General features: G+C 38.2%; 2 protein-coding genes across 2 annotated transcripts in view; one reads left to right on the top strand and one right to left on the bottom strand.

Annotated features, from left to right (window-relative positions):
• Positions 1 to 2050: 2050 nt before the first annotated feature.
• Positions 2051 to 18673, top strand: LOC117300796 (F-box only protein 43-like). Its single transcript, XM_033784603.1, has 4 exons — positions 2051 to 3205; positions 5028 to 5139; positions 9999 to 10142; positions 18032 to 18673. The coding sequence occupies exons 1-4, from the start codon at positions 2541 to 2543 to the stop codon at positions 18299 to 18301; spliced, it is 1191 nt and encodes a 396-aa protein (XP_033640494.1). The 5' UTR covers positions 2051 to 2540; the 3' UTR covers positions 18302 to 18673.
• Positions 18674 to 22205: 3532 nt separating this feature from the next.
• The window catches only part of LOC117301041 (tRNA-splicing endonuclease subunit Sen34-like), a 36024-nt gene continuing 30990 nt past the window's right edge, over positions 22206 to 27239 (bottom strand). Inside the window, exon 7 of the mRNA XM_033784925.1 lies at positions 22206 to 22831. Coding sequence (XP_033640816.1) covers positions 22644 to 22831 — 188 coding nt within the window. The 3' untranslated portion in view covers positions 22206 to 22643. The remainder of the gene's footprint in view (positions 22832 to 27239) is intronic.

Raw genomic sequence — 27239 nt, 5'->3', positions numbered from 1 at the left:
AAATCCATCCGATATCGAAACCGTTTCCAAATTAATATCGCGATATTCGATAATATCGTGATATTGCCCAAGCTTAAGGTCTACATTAAAGAGAAACTATCATAGATTGGTTTCTTATCTCCTGAAACCAAACATTACTGGTCTGAAATGGGGGAAAACGGATTGTTACATGTTATGAAGTGTGTGTGCTTCAAGGGGGGTGGGTGTTTTACTTTCATACCTTATGATTTTCTGAATTCTAATATAGTAGCCATAATGTACTAGCTTCTTAATATACAATAAAATACCAACCAATGAAAGGTGTGAAAACATATGACATTGCTCCATGTCGTGCATTTAAAGGCAGTGGACACTATTGGTAATTACTCAAAATAATTATCATCATAAAACCTTACTTGATCGAGAAAGAAGTAATTTTCCACGAATTTGATTTCGAGACCTCAAGTTTAGAATTTGAGGTCTCAAAACCAAGCATCAGAAAGCATAGTTGCGATAATCGTAACCCTCCATCCTCCCGACGGTCGGAGACCGGAGGGTTACGACACAAGACTGATATTATCGGTGTAACTAGCAGTTTTGACCAGTTTTTGCCAGACTCGTGATCAGATTCGTCCTTTTTTTCCACTTTCCAAAATCATGACAGACATTCTAAACACATGGAGTTGATCTTTATTGTATGACAACGTCATCTGGAACCCTTCAACATCCTGGAACAACATCATGAAAATATTTGGCAGAAAAAACGACAAAAACTTACCAAAAGACTGACCGAATATTTCCATAATCCATAGCGGGGCCAACTAGTGATTTTGAACGTCGCACTTGCTTGGCAACAACGAATCAGCGTGACCCAACCAAACTCGCATCTGGACGAGCCATGGCTGTCGTATGCGTATCGGCCATTCCAGCTTGCAAACTCACCGCCTGTGTGTGTAAGCACCGATCCCCCGCACCGAGTGCGCAGATGCGTGTTTGGTTGGGTCATACAATAAAGATCAACTCCATGTGTTTAGAATGTCTGTCATGATTTTGGAAAGTGGAAAAAAAGGACGAATCTGATCACGAGTCTGGCAAAAACTGGTCAAAACTGCTAGTTACACCGATAATATCAGTCTTGTGTCGTAACCCTCCGGTCTCCGACCGTCGGGAGGATGGAGGGTTACAATTATCGCAACTACAGAAAGCACACAACTTCGTGACACAAGGGAAGGGTTTTTTCTTCTTTCATTATCTCGCAAATTCGACGACCGATTGAGCTCAAATTTTCACAGGCTTGTTATTTTATGCATATGTTGAGATACACCAACTGTGAAGACTAGTCTTTGACAATTACCATTTGTGTTCACTGTCTTTAATTTAAGCACTGTAAATAAAATGGCGGACTGTCTCTCGCAACGTAAAACTACAACTTGAAAAATGTCAACACACCATGAAGTGTAGTAAGTGTTATTGTGAAAAAAATTTGATAGATGATTTGAAAAAAAACATTCAGTTGTTAATTGTGAACAATTTTCCTGTTATCCTACTGAAAACACATAACACCAGGATACGTTCCATTATGTTAGCGCAACTAACTGACTAAAAAAAGTAAATCCATTCTTCAACAAATCATCATCATCCATGCCATTCATTTCAAAGTTCTGTGAAATAAAATACATCTCATTATTGAAGTTGAACGGTGATTATCGATGGAAACGAACAATACATGATATACCTTTTCACAATTCACTCACAGTTTGGACATCGACGCAACTTCAGTGAAAATTTGACGCTCTTTAGGTTTACAGAGGCAGAGGGTCCCAGTTTACAAAAAAAACATGTGGGAGATTGTCAAGTCGTATTTTGCTCAACTCGTTACCAGATTATAAAACGCCGTAATATAAAAAGCATTGTAGTCGATCTTTTGGGGATCGAGGCGTGCAGCAGTAGTGTGGCAAGCATACAGCAAGCAACGCACCGCATAGTGCAAAGGTCAACAAAATAACTTCCGGCTACAAAGCATTGTGGTTAAATCGCGCGAAATTCAGATCTTTGCGCTGCTCATCACGGTTTCGGTTGGGTTTTTTCACTTGGTATGCTTTCACAATTCCCAGAGCAATCGTCCATAAATTACGAATATTAGAAAGCACGATCTCTTCCAGAGTTACACAGTTTATGTCAGTATCAGCGTGTGTGATAAAAAAATTGACACAAAGTTTAAAGGCGTGTTATTTCTGGAATTTCTACTCGAACTTGTTGATGTTTTGCCGTTTCTTGCGTTATTTATTTGAGCTGTGCTGTGCCCATGATTTATACGCGTACGAAGGTCAATGACCATGCATCTTCAAATCTTGTTTGACACAATGTTTGAGTGTTGACATCTTCTACAAGCTGGTTGAAATTAGTAAACTTCAAAAGACTTCAAGTTCTAAGCAAATGGTGACATGGACACACTCTTCACTAACACAGACTAGTAGTACAGTAGTGTAGTAGTAACATGTGATGATGATTAAGATTTCAACAAATGTAGGTACAACTTTCAAAGCTGCAAAGGAGAGAAAATGAGATGCAACATTTTGGAGAACCACAACAAAGTCACTCAGGAGAAACAGAGAATCGAAATGTCTGATTTAAGCACAAGTCTACTATGCTCAGCATGTGATGAACAAGATGGTACCCACGTCATTCATGAATGTGAGAGATTTATACGACCCCAGGACAAGGAAGCAGAAGCATCAAAAGATGATACATGTGACGCTGGAAAGCATCCTCAAAGTAATTCAAATAACTACACGGTGCATTGTGGTTTCGGTGCCACAAATCAAATTGTGAAAAAACATCTCCAAAGTAAAACACTTTCCAACTCTGGTGTTAAGAACAATCCCGATGATATGAGGATACTTAATGAATCCTTCCATGACGAAATGGCTGCAGACATGGCAGAGTCTGGATATGGCTCACTACTTACAATGTCATCATTGGGTCTACAATCACCTCCAATCAAAATAAATACAGAATCAGATAGTATGAAGAGTACATGTCATGCAAGTAGACATAATACATCATGCCACAATGGATTTCAAGACTTTGATGACTGTAGTAACCACAGTGAAAGCCAACACCCAGCAGGGCAAGAACAACTGGATATTGTATCTGGTTTGAAAAGCCATGAACCTGCTCTCATGGACAAGATCTTTTCTAACTTAACAGCCGAAGATCTAGTTAGGTATTGCCAGCTTTCAAATTGCTACTTTATTTTTAAACTTACTTTGTCAAAGATTTTAGTGCATTGTTTGGTTATTACTTTTGACTCGGGCTCAATTTCATGACACTGCTTCAAAAAAGGATTTGGGTACTTTTTCAAAATGTCCATAGATTTACATTAAACTTACAGGGTTTGAAGATAATGATAGTGGAAAGCTTCCCTTCAAATCTTACTTACTGAGGTGCTGTAGTTTTTGAGAAATGAGTAAAACAATGTCATGAAAATACGTTTGGAAATGATTAAAATAATTTTTGTCTCATGAAACGAAAATTATTTTCATGACATTGTTTTACTCATTTCCCCAATACTACAGCACCTCAGCTCGTAGTATTTACAGGGAAGCTTTCTACTATCATTATCTTCAAACTGTGTAAGTTTAGTGTAAATCTGTGGACATTGTGTTTTTGTCCTATAATATTGTCGTCTAGTTACTGAATCACAATTTCTTAGCAAAGCTCTCCATTACACGTTACCAAGTAAGTTTTTATGCTCAAAATTATTTTAAGTAATTACCAATAGCGTCCACTGCCTTATAAAGCCCGGCTCCTACCTCCTGAAAATGCGCTACAAAATTTTGAAGTCACAAATTCACAACAAATAATTCGCAACAGTTGTAGTGAGTTTAACTCCTGCGAAACATTTGCTGCGAAAACAGCAAAGTGACGTCAAAGTTAGCTTCGCATTCGCAAGAAGTGTCAACAAGGCTTTATAACTAGAGGGAACAATCAAATAAGTGCTTTGGTAAGCTGCACCATGAAATTGGACCCTGGCTGTAACAACATGCTTAGAAGCCAGAGTTTAATCACAATAGACAAATGAAATTGGTTCAAATGCAGACAGTACTGTCGTGCAACACCCAAGTCATTAATTGATAAATAATGAGGATAGAAAAAAATACCTGCGACCTTGCTAGACCTCTTAGATCACAGATTTTGATTTACATTAAAGAAAGAAATGGAACAACAAACCGCAAGTTTTTTAAGAGGTGGATTGTTACATTTCTTTATAGAGATGGTGCATGAATGCAGCCTTCTCTGTAAGAAATATTCACACAGAGAACACGGATCCGAGAACACAACGCACAGTAAAGTCTCTGTATTTATGCTGTAAATTTATTTGATCTTGCACTTAAATGAGCAATAGTGATTGTTACCAGTGTCTTCAATTGCTACTCAATGAGCAATAGTGATTGTTACCAGTGTCTTCAATTGCTACTCAATGAGCAATAGTGATTGTTACCAGTGTCTTCAATTGCTACTCAATGAGCAATAGTGATTGTTACCAGTGTCTTCAATTGCTACTCAATGAGCAATAGTGATTGTTACCAGTGTCTTCAATTGCTACTCAATGAGCAATAGTGATTGTTACCAGTGTCTTCAATTGCTACTCAATGAGCAATAGTGATTGTTACCAGTGTCTTCAATTGCTACATAAATCTGAAAATAATGTGTACTGGGTTGAAATTAATTGTTTTTGGTGGGTTTTTTTTATAAAGACAAGAGTGGTAAACAAACAGAAATAAATTTGTGTCCATCTGGAGTAGCATTTGAAGATCCCACATAATTGCAGGTCATGGCCTCCATTGACTCAAAGAACTTCCAGTGGAAGTGCCCTTTGCAAAATGAAAATGGCCTTGCCCTTTCAACATGTTCAATAGATGAAATTCCAGGCCTACATCACATTGAAATAAATTAAACTAAAGTATTTGGACTAAATATAGCCTAAAGTAAGAACTAAAGACTTCCAGAGAAAGCTTGATTGCATTCTTTATCATTACTTTCAGATTTAGTGGAGTGAATCAAGAATGGAGAGCAATTTGTGAAGGAAACAAAGAAACCGCTTCTAAGAAAAGGGAACTCCTTCAGCAAAAAAAACAAGCAAGAGAAAACTACAAGGTAGGATACTTCATCCAGAATAACCTCAACTTGAACAATAATCAGTAAACTCAAGTAGGCTTACATTGTTATTATTATTATTTTTGTATTATTATTATTTATTTTGGGCAATTCACATAAAAATACAAAAATACAAAAAATTTATACGTAAAGGATAAAGCTCTTAAAAACATTAAATAGGCCTATATAAATATAAACATCTGGATTGGAAAACATTAAAAAGGGAGATACATCAAGATATAAAAAAGGAGGACAGGCAGTAAAAGAGAAGACAAAGTACTACACGACAGAGGACAACAAAAAGACATCAACAATCCAGGTTTGCCAGGACTGACAAAAGTGCCTGCACTGTCACCAAGAGGTGTGTCAGTCCAACCTGGAAGGACAAGAGACAAACAATTACACATAATAACCAGGTTAACAAACAAACAAACAAACAAACAAAACATGGATGCAAGACAACAATAAAAACTGACAAGATAAAAAACATCAGTTTACAAAACTGCCAGAAAAGGAACTATCGGGAATAAACCGCAACTTTTAGTTTCCCTTTAAAAATATTGAAATTAGCAGTGAGCAGAGAGTTTTTAACATCATTGGGTAGAGCAGACCACTTAGTTGGAAAAGAGAAAATGCAGCTGTTTTTGGTAGAAGTTTTCTTGAATGATAAATGGTTAAAACAAAGCTTGTCAGTATGCCTGCTGTTGATGGTAATTAAACTTAGGATGGGAACACTGTCACTTTGACCATTAATAAGCAATTTAGAAATCAAACATAGGCTTTGATACTCTCGACGTTTACTAAGAGGAAATAAATTTAAGCGAGCAAGTCTAGACTCATAAGGTTCATCTTGGCATCTCTGTTTAAGGATCATTCTCGTGGCTTTCCGTTGAATTTTTTCGACAGCCGCAATATTTTTTTGTAAGTATGGATTCCAAATTGGAGTGCAATAGTCTAAAACAGGCAAAACCAGAGACTTATACAATTGCAAGAGAGCTTCAAGTGATGAATGACCAGCTACACTGCGGATAAAACCAAGTAATCTATTGCACTTAGAAACTGTGTTTTGAACATGCATATCCCAAGACATATTATAAGACAATGTAACTCCAAGCAATTTTAGATTGTCAACTGTTTCTAGAGACTGGCCCTGCACATAGTAGGTAGGTTTAGTTCGAGATCTGCTACGGTTCAAAGATAAAACCTTACATTTGAAAATATTCAAGGTCAGAGCATTCTTTTGAGACCAACTTACAAGGTTATCAAGATCATTTTGTAATTTAACTGTTTCATGATCCTGCGAATTCACAGAGTGGTATATGAAGGTGTCATCTGCAAACTGACCAATGGAGGAATTTACATGAAGATGTAGGTCATTAACGTAGACGCTGAAAAGAAGTGGGCCCAAAACTGAACCTTGAGGAATTCCAGACTCCACTGGTATCCAGTCTGCAGAATGTCCCCCAAATACCACTCTTTGAAATCGATCACATAGAAAGGATTTGGTCCATGCTAAGAGATGTCCGGAAATACCATAAGTGAGATCAAGTTTTTTTAACAAAGTCTGATGACAGAGACTATCAAAGGCTCTGCTATAGTCCAAAGAAATAATATCAACTCTAGAGTTTGTCTTGTCCAAGGTTTGGAGCCATTCTGTTGTGCAGTTTAGAAGGAGGGTGTCACATGAAAAACCAGGTCGAAAACCGTGTTGCGAGTTGGTCCATAAACCGTAACTATTCATGTGATCCCGGAGACTTTCGCAGACGATGCTCTCAAGAAGTTTGGAGATAATCGACGTCAGTGCAATTGGACGATAGTTGTTTAGTTCCATTTTATTACCCTTTTTGAAGATAGGTACAATGTTTGCTTGCTTCCATCCAAGTGTTAATCTTCCAGTGCTCAAAGAAAGATTGAATATACTAGCCAGAACTGGTGCGATTTCCTCTGGGCAGAGTTTCAACATATCCACAGATACCAGGTCTGGACCAACAGCTTTACCACGGGTCATTTTGTTGATCCTGCTGAGAACCTGATGACTGTTGACACTTACAGAATTCAAACCAGGAATTTGTAAGACAGGAGAAGTGATGGTGGAGTTTTCATGGTCTAAAGATCGTGTGAAAAAAACTTTGAAAATGGACGTTGAAGGCATCAGCAATGCGAGAAGTATCCCTACATTCATGTCCGTCTACATTAAAGGACCTTACTTCAGGCTCAACTCGGCGTGCCCTGATGAATGACCAGAAGTGTTTCTTCCCATCTTTAGACTGAAGTAACTTATTTATGTGATTTGCATGAGCAAGTTTAATTGAGTTGCTGAGTTTATTGCGGAAGGATTTATATCTCGTCCAGAGGTTGTCACATCCGGTCTTTTTTGCACGACGAAAAAGTCCGTTTTTCAGTGTGATGAGTTTTCAAATCTCTGGTGTGATCCACGACTTGGTTTGTTTCTTTTGTTTACGAGATGGAACACTGTCTTTGATGCATGCTGTAAACACATCAAGAAAAGATGATCAAGATGCATCAATATCCTGGCTAATGAAGGAGTTCCAGGGAACAGCGGATATGAAGCATGTGCGCAGAAGCTTTTTAAGTCGTCCAGGTTGACCAGCAATTTTAAAAGAGACGGCAGCATGATCAGAGTTTCCTAGGCCATTCACCACATCAACATCAAGAACGCGATCAGGTCTTGATGTAAAAAGCAAGTCTAGCGTTGAACTATGGCGAGTTTGTTCCTTCACCAGTGGATGTAGACCATTTGAATCACTGATATGTTGTAAATCAGCAAACAGCTTAGAATTGTTCTTTTCAAAATTCCAATCTATATTAAAGTCACCGATGATTATATGGCCAGAGAAGCTATCCAAGGGCAAACTCCAGAGTAATTCATCAAATTTCTCAGTGAAGTTGGTATCAGTTGGTGGTCGATAAACCATACCTACAAGCCAGCTTTCTGCACTAATGTTACATGTCATCCATACACTTTCGAGTTGAGTACTCACAGCAACTTCATTGTTTAAGGGAAACGGTTGAGGATCAAGTTCAGGTTTCATGGCAAGGAGCACACCCCCTCCCCTGGAGCCGCGATCTTTGCGAGCAATGACAAAGTCCTGAAGGATTGCAGAGTTCGGAACATCAGGTGTCAGCCATGTTTCAGTTATTCCAATAACATCGATGTTCTGAGAGGTGACTACTCCTTGAAGTTCTATCAGTTTATTTTTAACACTTCGAGCGTTGTACAGTATACCCGTTATACCACTTGGATTTGATGATGTACCGATGGTTATATCGTTTCCGAGTGTTTCAGATAAAACCGACGACTCTAATGATAAGTCCAATGTTGGTAGAGCACACATTATAACAAGTCCATGAAGCTACTCCATCAATGTTTAAAAGTCTATGGTAACATTCAATCGTAATGGGAATGCATTTGATGTGAAAGTGTTCAGTGCATTCCTCACATTGAAGGGATTTCTGATTCGTGCGTACTGTTTTCTCACAGAGCGGGCATGTTGGTCTTGGGCCTGGGTTTGGATGTACATCACCCGCTTCAGATAATAAGCGACATTGAAAAGTGGCAGTGTGGTTACTGTACAGTGTTCTTGGGGCTCCAATAAATCTGCACTTTTGTTTGTTAAAACATTGAAACTCACTTGTGGATGTTGAGGCAATTGTATACCTTCGTGAACAGAACTTATGAATCAACAGACCCTTACCATGGAATATATGTAAATTGCACATAGCGCGTGCGCACTAACGTTTTGGTTGGCAAGATGAGGGAACATCGCGCTGTTTTCTACACGGCTAATGTGTGCGTGACGCACACGCGATTGCGCGTCTGCTTAGTGCACAACTCTATGGTGTTTGCCAATCAACAGGGTCTATTGTTTGATTCCTCACAAAGTAGGTCCCCTAGCCCAAAACATTCTCAAATCAACCAGGAAATATATATCTGAATGCATCTGTTGATTAAATTTGTGTAGTTTCTATCCAAACATGATGTTTAGAAGTAAGCTCAAGAATCAGTACTGTGAAGAATCAGATACCAATACTGTTTTCAACCAACTAAAGCCTGATTCATACTTGCTGCAAATGCCTTCTTTTTGTTTTCGTCACAAAATACTCAGCGAAAAAGCCATGTGACGTCAAAACTCACTTCGCATTGGCATTCCCAGGAACAATGCAGTGAGATTTCAATTAAGACAAATTACCGCCCTGGAAATGAGCCTCATATAGGACTCTGAAATGAGCCTCATATAGGACTCTGAAATGGGCCTCATATAGGACTTTAATAGAGGGCTAAACTTGGTACTGACTGGTACAATGTGTTATAAATACCAACAACCATTCAATAAATTTGCAGGTTCAAAAAGAAAACAATCTTTGTGGGGAGTTTTGGTGTTAGCATTTTTAAAGATTTAAACAATTGTGCAGATAAGGAGTCAACAAAACCACTGACAATTATATCAAAGACACTGGACACTATTGGTAATTGTCAAAGACCAGTCTTCTCACTTGGTGTATCTCAACACGTGCATACGCAACAAACCTGTGAAAATTTGAGCTCAGTTGGACATCGAAGTTGCGAGATAAAAATAAAAGAAAAAACACCTGTGTCACACAAAGTTGTGTGCTTTCATATGCTTGGTTTCAAGACCTCAAAATCTAATTCCGAGGTCTCAAAATCAAATTCTTGGAAATTACTTCCTTCTCGAAAACTATGTTACTTCACAATATTTTATACCATCAACAGCTCCCCATTACTTGTTACCAAGTAAGGTTTTATGCTAATAATTATTTTGAGTAACTACCAATCAGTGTCCACTGCCTTTAAATCATTTTTTTTTTTTTTTTTTTAGGAAAACAATCCAAAGCAAAGCTGTCCAAGACAGACAGTTAGTTCATCAACTCCACTTGGTAAAGTCCAAAAACTTGGAAAACCACAAGCATCAAGCACACCGACCACAAGAAGCAGTAGTAGCAAGTATGGCATATTTGTAAAGGTTAGTCTATACTCATTAAACCTTTAAAGGGAAGGTACACGTTGGTAATTATCAAAGATGGTGTATCCCAACATTTATAAGCATAAAATAACAAGCCTGTGAACATTTGAGCTAAATTGGTCATCGAAGTTGCGAGCTAATAATGAAAGAAAAAACACTCTTGTGTGCTTTTAGTGAGAAATTACCTGTGCAACGAGCAATGAAAATACTACAGAGCCAGACTGAGCAAAAAAATAGTGTACAAGGTACGGCTGTACAAGGAGAATTGTGTCCTTGCGGCATAATGGGACCTTTTAAGCTTCTGGTTCCCCCTGCATCCCCTTATACATTTAACAATAAAAACACTACAGAGCCAGACCATTGTGTGTAAACACAGTGGCAACGAAAACTACCGGAAGCCGAGCATGCCTCATAAAAATGCAGGGAGTCAGCGCGGGCGTTCTCTTCACCTTATGGCAATGATAATCACGTCTTGTCTTCCTTGGTAAAAATTAAAGAATAAAAAATAGCAGAGCGGGATCAAAATAAGCCGTCCCGCTCCTCAAGCCTAAAACCAGTTAATATGAACCCATTAAACTGCCAGTCTTCAGTATATTTAGGAACAGTTATCAGGCTTAATCTTGCACAAGTAAAAAACTTCATTTATCGAGTATACTCATACTGAATATTAAATTTTCGATTGAAGCCATTATACACTTTCGATACAAAAAAAAAGAAAAAAGTTCACAGGTTTACAAATAATTTACAGGGTTTACAGAAGGTAATGGTGAAAGACTTCTCTTGAAATATTGTTCCATGAAATGCTTTACTTTTTGAGAAAACATTAAAACAATATAAATTCTTGTTAGCGAGAATTAGGATTTATTTTAAACACATGCCATAACACGGCGAAACGCGCGGACACACGTATGGGTTTCCCGTTATTTTTTTCCAGACTCCGATGACCGATTGAACCTTAATTTTCACAGGTTTGTTATTTTATATATAAGTTGTGATACACGAAGTGTGGGACTTGGACAATACTGTTTACCGAAAGTGTATAATGACTTTAATCGGTTATTAAAAATAACTGACATCGACAGACATTACTTTAAGCACACACACAATTGCTAAGCACAACAATAATGTTTCTTATCAAAAAACATACAGTTACCATTGCTTTGACTGGTACCTCGATCATTTCTTGCTTAGAAGTAGCATAGATTTTGAGAAAGAGATCATTTCTCACTAAAATCAGAAGTCTTTTATTCCTATCTGAAAGCACATAAATTCGTCCAACAAGGGTGTTGTGTCTCTCATCATTTTCCCACAACTTCGATGACCAATTTAGCTCAAATTTTCACAGGCTTGTTATTTTATGCTTATATGTTGGGATACACGAAGTGAGAAGACTGGTCTTTGACAGTTACCAAACATAAGGCATCAACAATGATTGAATGTAGAGTTTGAAGGTAGCAGGGATGGGGTGGGCACCTCTATGTAGTCAACCTGCAGGTCACTCCATATAATAAGTTTCCTTTGTGATTTATCTGCACGAGTTGGCAGGATTTTTCATGCGTGACCTCGGTTTGAATATATAATTAGTCCGAAGGACTTCGGAAATTCAGTCTTTTTCGGCCTTATCTGAAAAGAATTGAAAGAAACAATGTAGAAGTACATTGAAATGAAGAGCACACCTGTCGTTTTGTATGAAAACAAATCGGTGCAACTCAAATTTTAAAAGAAAAATTTGTACGTAAAAAATTGCTTCACCTGTACAGGAAAACCATGCTGTCTAATACTGTAGTTGATTTTTCGTAATGGGAGTTTTGGATTAATGGTTGAAATCGCTGTATCCTGGCTGGACTAGGTACGATTCGGTCTCGCGTTTAACATTTCCAGGTAGAGTATGAAATAATCTATCCATACAAACTAATTGGGGACTGTTGCCGACATTCATTACGGGAAAATTTGCCAGGTTTTTGTGACTTGTTTTCTCTGTTTTTGAAGCCATTTTTTATATACAAATTTCTCTTTTTAAAATTTGAGTTGCACCGATTTTTTTTATAACAACAGATGAGCTCTTCGTTTCAAATTAATGGTACATTGTTTTGGTTGAGACTTTTCAGAAACGGCTGAAAATGACCGAATTCCATAAGCCCTTATGACTAATTAATACTCACACAGAGGTCACGCACCCAAAACGATGCATACTCTACAGATAAATCACAAAAGGAAATTAGTGACCTGCGGGTTGACTGTACATGTGTGAAGGGGTGACAGCCCCTATATACAGTTCCCATAAAAGAGTTTATGTTGTGATTTTTCATTTCAATAAAACATTAATTTGAATTAAAATGCTTTTTGCAGTTAAAGGGAAGGTACACGTTTGGTAATTGTCAAAGACCAGTCTTCTCACTTGGTGTGTCCCATCATAACCATAAAATATTAAGCCTGTGAAAATTTGGGCTCAATGGGAAACTTTGGACTATCTGCCAATCACCAAGAGAGGGCGCTCTTCACCATGTAATGTCAACAACTTAGGAATAGGAGACGCATGAGTGACGGTCACTGACAGCAAATACCTTGTGTTTTGCGTGTTTTTGATTTTGTATTTTAGATTTAGCCAAACTGTATTTTGTTTTTCATAACACATTGCCAGCATAAACCAAACTGTTCTGGAACAGGACGTACTGGACACGAGTTCCCCAAGGAAAACAAGCGGTGTGCATGAGTTTTTGGGAGCGTTTCTTCTAGGGTAATTAGCAAAAATCCCAAAATGCTGACCTACCAAAAATTGAGAAGAAATCTGAAGTTTAGTTGTATGACAATGTATCTGATTTAATTTTCAAGAGGCTGAGAGACTTCTAAATATTTGTTGAGTATTTTTGAACTTTTAGCATTTACCATTGTTTACTATAGGAGTTGTGCACCCTTGCCTGGTAGGTCTGCTGCCCTCTAGTGGCAGAGCTCTCAAAAAGTCTCCCATTGGTCATCGAAGTTGCAAGAAAATTATGAAAGGAAGAAACACCCTTGTTGGACAAACTTGTGTGCTTTTAGATAGCTAGAAGTCTTTTATTATTTTAGTGAGAACTTACCTCTTTCTCAAAAAACTACGTTACGTCAGAGGGAGTCAATTCCCACAATGTTTTATGCTATCAACAGCTCTCCAATGCTTATTACCAAGTCAGGTTTTAAGTTTAAATATTATTTTTGAGTACTTACCAAACGTGTACCTTCCCTTTAAAGCCATTAAATGCACTTTCGGAACAGAAAAAAAAGTTCACAGATTTACAAACAACTTACAGGGTTTACAGAAGGTAATGGTGAAAGACTTCTCTTGAAAAGTTATAATATTATTCCATGAAATGCTTTATTTTTTGAGAAAACATTAAAACAATTATCAATTCTCTATATCGAGAATTACGGATTTATTTGTAAAACACATGACACGACGAAACGTGCAGAAACAAGGGTGGGTTTTCCTGTTATTTTCTCTCGAACCCGATAACCAGTTGACTATAGAAATTTTCAGAGGTTTGTTATTTTATATAAGTTGTGATACACAAAGTGTGGGCCTTTGGACAATACTGTTTACAGAAAGGGTCCAATGGCTTTAATAGCAAAGCAAGCTCTTTAAAATAGTATTCATAAATACCTCAGACAGTTTCGCTATTCCTATTGGTGGAGAGCGCGTCACGTGGGTGTGTATAAACCTTTGCTTATGACCAGTAAAAAGTGTTAATTCATGGGCGTGACACGTGACCTTGCACCTATTCTTTTAAGACAGTTTCTTCATTCCTATTGGTCGAAAGCAACGCCTGAAACAGTTGTGCCACATCACGCGATACACGCACAGCATTCCCTTATAAGGAGTTGTTCACCCGAGGGCGACGTAGGGCTTTACCATTTCGTAGCTGGAGGGGTGTTGTGTTGAAAGAAATCATTTAACAATTATATTTTTTGCATTGATTTTACTTTTTGACCAAAAAGATATGATTTTTTCACCGAAAAGGTATTTATGAATGGGAATCAAAGTGTGTTTAATTGGTTTTCAATAAGGGAATAAAAGAGTAGGCGATGAGTTCTTAAACATCCATTTAAAATCGGAAAGGGTCATGGCCGTGTGATAGGCCACGACCCTCCAAGGCTTTAAACGGCCGTTTAAGAACGAGTCACTGTACTCTCTTATTTTTGTTCATAAATGCCCTTATGTTAAAAGCGTCAATAATTTAACATGTATAGACAGTGTGACACTGTTTCGATTGCAAATTTTTTCGAAGTTTGTAAATTTTCAATAACGTTGGTAAAAATGTTTTTGCACGTCGGTCGGTGTGTATACACACGTGTACTAACATTTTACGCGCTGTCAATAATAGCTATGAATAGCATTCTGCATAACTTAAATTGGCGTACATTAACTTGCGTCGGGTGGTGGTGTGAATATGTGCGTGTGCACAAACATTACTCGATGTTACTAATAGCTACACACACATAACGCGATGTTACTAATAGCTTCACACACATAACGCGATGTTACTAATAGCTACACACACATAACGCGATGTTACTAATAGCTACACGCACATAACGCGATGTTACTAATAGCTTCACACACATAACGTGATGTTACTAATAGCTACACACACATAACGCGATGTTACTAATAGCTTCACACACATAACGCGATGTTACTAATAGCTTCACACACATAACGCGACGTTACTAATAGCTTCACACACATAACGCGATGTTACTAATAGCTTCAAACACATAACGCGATGTTACTAATAGCTACACACACATTACGCGATGTTACTAATAGCTTCACACACATAACGCGATGTTACTAATAGCTACACGCACATAACGCGATGTTACTAATAGCTACACGCACATAACGCGATGTTACTAATAGCTTCACGCACATAACGCGATGTTACTAATAGCTTCACACACATAACGCGATGTTACTAATAGCTACACGCACATAACGCGATGTTACTAATAGCTACACGCACATAACGCGATGTTACTAATAGCTACACACACATAACGCGATGTTACTAATAGCTTCACACACATAACGCGATGTTACTAATAGCTTCACACACATAACGCGATGTTACTAATAGCTACACGCACATAACGCGATGTTACTAATAGCTACACGCACATAACGCGATGTTACTAATAGCTACACACACATAACGCGATGTTACTAATAGCTTCACACACATAACGCGATGTTACTAATAGCTACACACACATAACGCGATGTTACTAATAGCTTCACACACATAACGCGATGTTACTAATAGCTACACGCACCTAACGCGATGTTACTAATAGCTACACGCACATAACGCGATGTTACTAATAGCTACACACACATAACGCGATGTTACTAATAGCTACACACATATAACGCGATGTTACTAATAGCTACACACACATTACGCGATGTTACTAATAGCTACGTTCCGCGTATGTTAAGTTGGAGTACACAGCTTGTGCGCCCAACACGCGAAGCCAGCTGATATTAGGGTCATTCTGTGTCAAATCAACCAGTTTTCAGAAAAGTTCCAAGGTGACCCTCTCAGATTTTGATGAAACTTCATCAGAATGATTGGATGTGGCTCAAATGAACACATACAAAAAAGCTAAGTCATACTCCATGTCGTTTTCGAGATATGATCCATTAAAATTTGGTCGAGGCGGCCATTTTGTGCGCGCGTGATTTTTGTGAATTTAGTTATAGTACCAGGTAGAGAGCTCAAATTTGGTATTCCATCTTACTTCTTGCCAAATTTCATGAATCTGCACTCAATTTAAGAGTATCTCCTTTAATTTTCTAGTTATGGTCACCTAAAGTAGGCACTTTAATCAGCCGAAAATGTTTTTGTGATAATTGGGGTCACCCTGTGCCCACATGAGGGGTCAAATGAAACCTATATTCCCTAGTTATTATCTATGGGTGCATGTCTATACCCATAGGCAATTATAAGCTTACCAATGTATTCATTCAGAAATAGCATGGACCCAAAGTTGGTTCCAGCCAGAAAAAGGTCAAAAAGACCCCGCCCGTCTTGACCCCGGTTGACCCTGTGATCAATTGAAACATTTATTGAAATTGATACCAGTTAAACATATAGGGGCCTATATTATATCTACTTAATAATACAAATTTTAAGCTTTGGCACTCAACTCCTTCATGGTGTGGTGTCAATTTGAATAATATTGTATGTTGGCACATTTTAATGTAATATCATACAGTATACATACACATGTACATTCATGTACACATACAATACATGGTAATAAATGTTTGAAGCTTGTGTAACTTATTTTTTCTGGCTAGCAAAAAGTAACATCAATGCATTGGCATTTGTGGTGTCTGTGTGATACACAAGTACATATTTTGTTTGAGAAAGTAGTGTTTGCATGTGATACACATTAGAAAAGTATTGTTCTAAAAAAGTAGTGTATGGAAAGTAATACCAGCGTTTATGCAAATGAGGTGACCATGTGATTGGAAAGTTTAACCAGCATAAACATGTATATATAGCATTGAGGAAACAAAGGGGACTGGGGTTGGGTAAAAACCAGAGAAGATCATGACAGACAGTGAGTGTTAAGTACTGGCATATTTTATTTGTATTGTGTGGTTTGATCCATGTTTCAAGTGAAACTACACACGGTATACTGGGGTATGGTTCCATACTGGGGTATGGTTCCATACTGGGGTATGGTTCCATACTGGGGTATGGTTCCATACTGGGGTATGGTTCCATACTGGGGTATGGTTCCATACTGGGGTATGGTTCCATACTGGGGTATGGTTCCATACTGGGGTATGGTTCCATACTGGGGTATGGTTCCAATATTTTGTGTAAACGGGAGATTTTTGCAGCACTTTGAGGTACCTGCTTAAATTATTTATTGCAGTTGAAAACATGCATCATCAACCCATTTCTAAAAACAATAACACAAATAAACTTACTTTTTTGTTAGCCAGAAAAAAAACAGTTACATGTACATAAGCTTCAAACATATATTACTATGTATTGTACATGTGTACATGAATGTACATGTACATTATACTGTATGATTACATTAAAATGTGCCAAAAACAAATAATATTCAAATTGCCACCACACCATGAAGGAGTTGAGTGCCAAAGCTGAAAATTGGTGTATAAGTAGATATAATATGTAATGTTTAACTGGTGTCAATGTTAAAAAAATGTTTCACGTGATCGCGGGGTCAACCGGGGTCAAGACGGGCGGGGTCTTTTTGACCTTTTTCTGGCAGGAACCAACTTTGGGTCCATGCTATTTCTAAATGAATGCATTGGTGAGCTTATAATTGCTTATGGATATAGACATGCACCCATAGATAATAACTAGGGAATATAGGTTTCATTTGACCCCTCATGTGGGCACAGGGTGACCCCATTTATCACAAAAAACATTTTCGGCTGATTAAAGTGCCTACTTTGGGTGACCATAACTAGAAAATTAAAGGAGATACATTTGAGCTCATCCAATCATTCTGATGAAGTTTCATCAAAATCTGAGGGGGGTCACCTTGGGACCACTGGTTGATTTGACATGGAATGACCCATTAAACAGCTCTAGCTGTGTCTTTATCAGCCGTTTAAACACCGCCACGTGCCGCGCTCTCAACCAATAGGAGTAGCAAAACTGTCTGGGGTATTTATGAACTAGTGGTTTAAACCCGCCGAGGCCTGGTTTTTTATAATTTACCTCGACTTCGTCTCGATAAAATTATCAAGAACCACACCACACATTGATTCCCTTATTTACACTATGATTGTGCTACAAAGTCTCCCTATGTTTATTGTACATGTACCTATAGTTTTTTCTTCGTTTGTTTTCCCATACCAGAAAGCAGAATCTCTTTTAGCTGATGAGTCTTTCATCAAGTGCGCAAAAGGCTCATGCTTATCACCAGCTAAACTCACACTACACAACAAATCAGCAGAGTGTGTACAATGTGGCTATGTGTTCTGTACAAACTGCAGAGGGAAAGACCACAGAGGGTCACCATGTGAGGCACTTAGATGTAAAAACACCGCCATGAAACCAAATGGGATCAGCAGTGGCAAGAGTAAGAAGAGTCTTCGTAGATTGTCTCGATTAGATAACGCATCATGATGAATGTAAACATGTTCCGTTCCAACTTTAGAGTTGTCCCAACTGTAGTTGGGACCAGTCCCGACTCCAGTGTTACAGTTTGAATGGGCCAACTGTAGTTGGGATCAAGATATCTGTGTTCCTTGGGGAACTAGCAATCACAACTACAACACTAAACTAATGGTGGTTCTACTGTGTACATGAAGGAGAAACAGTTAATTTTTTCTAAGGTTTTGGCATGCAGGGTTGACATAAAAAAAAGTTTGTATTTAGATTAGAGCCTCCAATTTCTCATCCATATTAGAATACTGTGTATCTATAGGGTCATTCTATGTCAAATCAACCAGTGGTCCCAAGGTGACCCCCTCAGATTTTGATGAAACATCATCAGAATGATTGAATGTGGCTCAAATGAACACATAACAAAAAGCTAAGTCATACTCCATGTCGTTTTTGAGATATGACCCATTGAAATTTGGTCGAGGCGGCCATTTTGTGCGCGCCCAGACGCGACATGTGATTTTTGTGATAATTTCCCACTTTGAAAACTCATAATTTAGATTTTGTACCAGGTAGACAGCTCAAACTTGGTATTCCATCTTACTTTTTGTCAAATTTCATGAATCTGCACTCAATTTAAATGTATCTCCTCAAATTTTCTAGTTATGGTCACCCATAAATGGCCGAAAATGTTTTTTGTGATAATTGGGGTCACCCTGTGCCGGCCCACATGAGGGGTCAAATGAATCCTATAGTCCCTAGGTATTATCTATGGGTGCATGTCTTTATCCATAAGCAATTATAAGCTCACCAATGCATTAATTCAGAAATAGAATGGGCCCAAAGTTGGTTCCAGTCAGAAAAAGGTCAAAAAGACCCCGCCCGTCTTGACCCCGGTTGACCCCGCGATCAATTGATTCATTTTTTGAAATTGATACCAGTAAAACATATATATATCTACTTATAAACCAAATTTCAGCTTTGGCACTCAACTCCTTCATGGTGTGGTGGCAATTTGAATATTATGTTTTTGGCACATTTTTAATGTATACATGTACATGTACACATGTACAATACATGGTAATATATGTTTGAAGCTTGTGTAACTTATTTTTTCTGGCTAGCAAAAAAGTAAGTTTATTTGTGTTATTGTTTTTAGAAATGGGTTGATGATGCATGTTTTCAACTGCAATAAATAATTTAAGGCAGGTACCTCAAAGTGCTGCAAAAATCTCCCATAACACACAAAATATTGGAACCATACCCCACTTGAAACATGGATCAAACCACACAAGACAAATAAAATCTGCCAGTACTTAACACTCACTGTCTGTCATATTCTTCTCTGGTTTTAACCCAACCCCAGTCCCCTTTGTTTCCTCCATGCTATATACATGTTTATGCTGGTTAAACTTTCCAATCACATGGTCACCTCATTTGCATAAACGCTGGTATTACTTTCCATACACTACTTTTTTAGAACAATACTTTTCTAATGTGTATCACATGCAAACACTACTTTCTCTAACAAAATATGTACTTGTGTATCACGCAGACACCACAAATGCCAATGCATTGATGTTACTTTTTGCTAGCCAGAAAAATAAGTTACACAAGCTTCAAACATACCATGTATTGTACATGTGTACATGCATGTACATTGTATACGGAATGATATTACATTAAAATGTGCCAAAAACATATAATATTCAAATTGCCACCACACCATGAAGGAGTTGAGTGCCAAAGCTGAAATTTGGTGTAAAGTAGATATAATACATATAATGTTTAACTGGTGTCAATTTCAAATGTTTTAATTGATCGTGGGGTCAACCGGGGTCAAGACAGGCGGTGTCTTTTTGACCTTTTTCTGGCTGGAACCAACTTTGGGCCCATGCTATTTCTAAATTAATGCATTGGTGAGCTTATAATTGCCTATGGGTATAGACATGCACCCATAGTTAATACCTAGGGAATATAGGATTCATTTGACCCCTCATGTGGGCACAGGGTGTCCCCAATTATCACAAAAAAACATTTTCGGCTGATTAAAGTGCCTACTTTAGGTAACCATAACTAGACAATTAAAGGAGATACTCTTAAATTGAGTGCAGATTCATGAAATTTGGCAAGAAGTAAGATGGAATACCAAATTTGAGCTCTCTACCTGGTACAATAACTAAATTATGAGCTTTCAAAGTCGGAAATCATCACAACAATCACTTTTTAAGTCTCCCGCGAGCACAAAATGGCCGCCTCGACCAAATTTTAATGGGTCATATCTCGAAAACGACATGGAGTATGACTTGGCTTTCTTGTATACTGTGTTCATTTGAGCCGCATCCAATCTGATGAAGTTTCATCAAAATCTGAGGGGGTCACCTGGGAACTTTTCTGAAAGCTGGTTGATTTGACACGGAATGACCCTATAACCTTTTATGAGCAAAAATGCAAGCAAAGAGAAACTTGAGCAGATCAAAAATCCTTTTTAGAAGCCCAACTTATTGTGGTTATCTACATGTACATCTCAATCAATGTCACTGTCATAATTCCAGTGACCGAGGAGTCAAAGTTCCAACTATAGTTGGGCGATCCAAACATTGTACAGTGTTCTTGAGTTGAGCTGGTACAAACAAACATACTCCTACAGGACTGTGATAATGATAAGGCGGCAGTGGGCTCTGTTTGTCTTGGGAATTCATCGGACTGATCCTTCACAAAGTCCTCCTTTTCCCTGATAATTGCCAAAATGCCGGCGGAAATGTTCCACTACAAACAATATTTCCCTTAGGAGACGATGCCTTGCCCTTACTAACTAGGCGACGTTGATTGTTTTACTTGTATTGAGTACTTTTTAAAACATTCCACCAATATTTTTTGTGCAGAACTTTGGTGCTTGCCGTGCATGCAGAGACATGGTGATAGTAATCGCAGAATTCAGCGATAAGCAGAGCCATGAAATTGGGCCCAGTTGATTTGAATTGTTAACGTACCTTATTGGCCCACTTTGTGGATTGTATATCAATGCTTTGTGTTCAAATTGGCAATATACACCATGATAATGTGTTTACAGGTCTGTGTAATCTTTTTAAAACAGTTTTGGCTGGTAACCTATATCTATTAAGCAATACTTTTCTGTGCTTAGCCAGTTTTTGTGCTTGCAGGCTTTATGAAATTGGACCATGGACACGGATCCTAAAGCTAGTTACAATGTTGCCAATTTTATGTGTTACTTCCTTCGTAACATGGTTAAAAAAATACCCTCCAGTACAGCATAATGTATATTGGAGTACCTACATGTAGATCTTTACAAAAACCTTTTAGGTTAAAATAAATGTACAGTATGTGGGGTGTCGTGGCCGAGTGGATAAGAGCACCAAACTCAAGCTCTGGTGCTTCTGTTCAGCAGAGTGTGGGTTCCAATCCTGGTCGTGACACTTGTGTCCCTGAGCAAGACATTTTACTATAATTGCTTCTCTCCACCCAGGGGTAAAAGGGTACCTATGTGGGCAGAGATGGTTCTTGTGATTGATTTAGCTTAGTGTGCTACATATTTGACAGCACAGGCTGTATACATGTACGCCCAGGGAGCTGAGATGGTTTAAAGGCATTGGACACTATTGGGAATTACTCAACATAATTATTAGCATAAAACCTTACTTGGTAACGGGTAATGGGGAGAGGTTGATAGTAGAAAACATTGTGAGAAACGGCTCCATCTGAAGTAGCGTAGTTTTTGAGAAAAAAGTTAGAATTTTGAGGTCTCAAAATCAAGCACATATCTTTGTGTGACAAGGGCGTTTTTTTTCTTTCATACATGTAGACTGGTCTTTGACAATTACCAATAGTGTCCAGTGTCTTTAAGGAATGAAATGGCCCAGTGATCAGGGTAATAATGTTGGAAGCGCTTTGAGACATGGTGTATAAAGCGCTACGTATAAATAGAATATTATTATTATTATTGTTGTTGTTGAGAAAAAAGAGCATTTAATACATGATAAAAACCATTTGTAACGAGGTATATAAATGTCCTCATGGCTTATGCATTTTGTACATGACAAGAAAAAAGGGATTGCATGTGATCCAGACAATTTTAATACATTTTCGTAATTAAGTGTACATATTGATGAATCCTACTTACTGAAATCTGATCATTTTTTACACAGTTTTTAAAGTATAACTGTCACTTTTACACAATTTTAAAAGTTGCCTCTAAAATAATTATCTGTTCAATATGTGTGTGTGTTAATAATAAGTTGAATGGACAAACACAAAAAATTTCATTGTAAATTTTGTAAAACATAAAGTCAAATTTTGGATCAATTAAATGGTATACTTTGGTTGTGTCAACAAAGCGAGAGTTTCAGCTGAGTCCAGTCCATTGTAGTGATGTGTAGACAGCATCATCATCGCCATTAATTGAACATATTATGACTGTTTTCTTGACGTTAGTAGCAAGGCGTCCGTAGGTGATTAGGTCCAGGGGAGATAGAAACCTCTGATAAGGGATGCAGACAGCTATAAAGTAGGAATGATAAAGGAATGGATCACCTGAAACAACAAAATACAACATCATAAAAGCAAGATAATTTAGAATTGCTGAAAAACACTCATTTAAGTGCAGGTAGTAATAATTTGAAGGAAGACTGTTGCGCAAGTCTAGTGTCATTGCACACCAGTGACATGGATTTAAAAAGGGAAATTTAAATTTTGGGGAATATCCACAGGGCTTGTTGCTCAAAATGCTTGTTCTGATTTTATTTGAAGCATCAGGTCGAGCACTGTAGGCCTTTAAGAGAATATTGATCTCATGGGTACTAGAATTGAAAGTTGTTTATCAAATTAAAAGTCAGTATTTTGACATCACTTGGTTTTGGTTATAGATATTACACAGAGTGGTTTTATTATTGAATTAAAAAACACAAGACCGTTGGTTTTCCCAGTCATGAGTTTACTAGTCGGACGCTAAAATCACTGGCCTCGGGCCTCTGGTCCAGCATAAAATTTTAGCCCTGTTTACAATTAGGCATGTACATTGAAAGGGCTGTTGGTAATGGTTTGAGATATGAAATATTAAAACATCTTCCCGATTGGCCGAGAGTCATGAGAAAGTTGTTTGACATTGCTCCAGTGAGATGTGCACACATGGCTACAATATGGTCCTCAATTGAAACTCGAATGCTCTAGTCCAAAATAATTTGCTGGCCTGCCAAGTATCATTTAAAATATTAAATATCTTACCGGTAACTGTCCCTCCGTCACTATAAAGAAAACCTTTGCAATACAAAACATCCTCAGTGTTGCGAGTTGGATTAGTTTAATAATTTTGACAATTGAGGGCGCTATGCGTAGCAACGCCACTCGGAATCATAGATCTAGACAATCGCAACAAGTCAGTTTTTGGAGTAGAAAATTATCATTTCTGTTTAGTCTTGGAGGACCCTGGATCCCAAACAGTACCAGCGGTAAGAGGACATTTTAGGCATTGCTAATTTATCATTGTTGGTTTTGCTGTAATTATTGGTGATTTGAGTGGTAATTCTTGAGGGTTAAATGGGGTACGTTTATTTTGGGATAGATTCGTACTTTTGTGTAATCTAGGTCACTGTCATGCTATTACGGGAGCATTTTGGGTACGTTAGGCTAGGTGGACTCAGGACTTTTTATGGGTTCTCTTCCCAGTTTATTCCTAAGTTTTGGGGAGGGTTTCCTGTAATGGGTTAATTGTAAGTAGTTATTTTCATGTCAGGTGTGCTTGGTAAATAGTAGGGCCTGTTTTTTATAACTTTAGTTGAGCTGTAGGTTACAGCGCCATTTCGTGGCCAGTTTAGGAAATTCCAAGTTTTTCCCGGATTTGTTGTTAAAGGTGTTTTGAGGTTGTTAGACAAATATTGTTTATTTGTTTTCTGTGTTTTTGACCCTAGTTGACATGCAAAGCAGTTGAATGGTGCATGGCAAAGGATAAGACAATTGTATGTTGGAGAAGTTGAATGGTGCATGGCAAAGGATAAGACAATTGTATGTTGGAGAAGAAAAGCGGTTGAATGGTGCATGGCAAAGGATAAGACAATTGTATGTTGGAGAAGCAAAGCGGTTGAATGGTGCATGGCAAAGGATAAGACAATTGTATGTTGGAGAAGTTGAATGGTGCATGGCAAAGGATAAGACAATTGTATGTTGGAGAAGTTGAATGGTGCATGGCAAAGGATAAGACAATTGTATGTTGGAGAAGTTGAATGGTGCATGGCAAAGGATAAGACAATTGTATGTTGGAGAAGTTGAATGGTGCATGGCAAAGGATAAGACAATTGTATGTTGGAGAAGTTGAATGGTGCATGGCAAAGGATAAGACAATTGTATGTTGGAGAAGTTGAATGGTGCATGGCAAAGGATAAGACAATTGTATGTTGGAGAAGTTGAATGGTGCATGGCAAAGGATAAGACAATTGTATGTTGGAGAAGTTGAATGGTGCATGGCAAAGGATAAGACAATTGTATGTTGGAGAAGTTGAATGGTGCATGGCAAAGGATAAGACAATTGTATGTTGGAGAAGTTGAATGGTGCATGGCAAAGGATAAGACAATTGTATGTTGGAGAAGTTGAATGGTGCATGGCAAAGGATAAGACAATTGTATGTTGGAGTAGTTGAATGGTGCATGGCAAAGGATAAGACAATTGTATGTTGGAGAAGTTGAATGGTGCATGGCAAAGGATAAGACAATTGTATGTTGGAGAAGTTGAATGGTGCATGGCAAAGGATAAGACAATTGTATGTTGGAGAAGTTGAATGGTGCATGGCAAAGGATAAGACAATTGTATGTTGGAGAAGTTGAATGGTGCATGGCAAAGGATAAGACAATTGTATGTTGGAGAAGTTGAAAGAATAAAGAAAGAACTCAGAAATAAACATCGTTTTCAATCAACCGACGTTACACTCAGAAATTCCTGTTTCTTATAAACAGTAAACCCTAGTAAACCTTCAGGGCCAAATTTCATTGAGCTGCTAACAGCAAGCATAAAAAAGTATTAATAAATACCTCAGACAGTTTCACTATTCCTATTGGTGGAGAGCGCATCTTGTGGGGGTGTATAAACCTTTGATAATGACCAGTATTTATAACCGGTTGTGAGCAGATACTCCGCGCTACTCTTGGTACAAATGTTTCTTGTTACGGGCGATGCGGATGCTGTCGGTGTGTTGACTGAGCTGTGTGTAAGAAAACGAGCACGTCGTCCATCACGACTACAACTCGGACGTTATACATGCAGAGCTCAAGCACGTCGGAAACGGATAAATTTTACAGAGTGTCTTACCCTATTACGCCTTTTAACCAAAAGGGCATTTATGATGGAAATAAAAGAGTAGCGACTCGTTCTTTCACGGCCATTTAAAAGCTTGCCTTCGGCTCGGGCCTTTATCACAAGGCAACGACCCTGCAGCTGTTTTAAACGGCCATTCAAGAACTCGTCACTACACTTTTATTACCCTATTAATTTTTGGTTTTTCCTATAATACACGGATGTGTGTAAGCAAGCACACATCTCAAGCGTGTGCAAAAGTGCTAACTTTCATCTTCGTAACATAGCCAAAATTCGCAAATACTTGTCTCTGGATACAGCTGAGAAAGTCATCCATGCTCTGGTCTCCTCCCGTTTGGATTGTTGCAACTCGCTCTTGGTTGGGCTTCCAGCTACATCTACTTCTCGTCTGCAACATGTACATAATAATGCCGCTCGAGCTTTGTCCAAGCCAGAAAACACGACCACATTTCGCCTGTCCTGAGACGCCTACATGTACATTGGCTCCCCGTTGTGTTCAAAGTTCTGCATGGACAAGCCCCACAGTATCTTTGTGAACTAATCTCAACTAAGCACAGCAGTAGTGCTCTACGGTCTGCTGGATCTCACTTGCTGGTAGAGCCAAGGTCTAGAACAATTCATTACGGAGACCGTGCATTCCCGCAAGCTGCTCCTGCCCTATGGAATAAGCTCCCTGTCTCACTTCCCAAAATAACATCACCCAACAACTTCATGAGGGAACTAAAAACACACTTGTTCACTTAGACTTTCATTGGGTTTAAGTTAAGTTATGTTTATTCTTGATTTTCTATTGTATAATGTTTTTGTTTTGTGTAGGCGTTGATCGGTTTTCTGTAGAAGTGCACGTTATAAATCCATATTATTATTATTTTTATTACTTACCCAAGCTCTGTGAAAAAAATCACAGGTATACAAATTGGATGTGAGTAAAACCAAACATTATTATTCTTTATCCTGGATACAAATTTCCATCCATAAAAAAGTAGCTCAGCATAAACGATCGACCGTACCAAGTTTAGGTTACCAGCTAAAACACGATGTCCACCATTTGTGACTGAAATCATGCTGAGCAGAAATTTGTTTTGCAATATGTTTTGCTTAAGCAACTTTATGAAATTGGGTCCTGATGGCTAGCTGTGTGAATCAATGAAGTGTAATCCCTAATCTTTAATGCAAGTAACATGTCTGTTTGTGTAAGAAAAACTCCCAGGTGCGGTTATAGATCGGGCTATAAATTGGCGGTCTCCCTCCGGAGACCGCCAGCTTAGGGCTTGATAGCTCAGTTGGTAGAGCGCCGGCACGTTAAACCGGAGTTCGTTGGTTCAAATCCCGCTCTAGTCAATTTTTCTTTGTTCAACCCAAAATCATTTAAGCTAATACTTCATAGTTTTATGCCTCTTTTGTGGAGTTGACGACAAGTTAATGGCACCAAGCAAGTTGGCGATGAGTAGTTGGACCCTATTTCCCAATGTGCGTTGCTGACTGATCGATAAAAGACGAACATTTTATTGCACAAGGAGTTTTATATACAACCAATCCTCAAATTACGAACCCATAAAAATGGTTGTTGACAACAAAAAAATTAATCAAGGGCAGAAATTAGCGGGTAAGATCTTCCCAAAGAACACAAGAAAAGTC

The sequence above is a fragment of the Asterias rubens genome, chromosome 16, assembly GCF_902459465.1.
Source record: "Asterias rubens chromosome 16, eAstRub1.3, whole genome shotgun sequence".
In the NCBI taxonomy this organism is placed as follows: domain Eukaryota; kingdom Metazoa; phylum Echinodermata; class Asteroidea; order Forcipulatida; family Asteriidae; genus Asterias; species Asterias rubens.
Note: the sequence above shows the minus strand (reverse complement) of the source record. Positions and strands in the feature narration are given on the sequence as shown.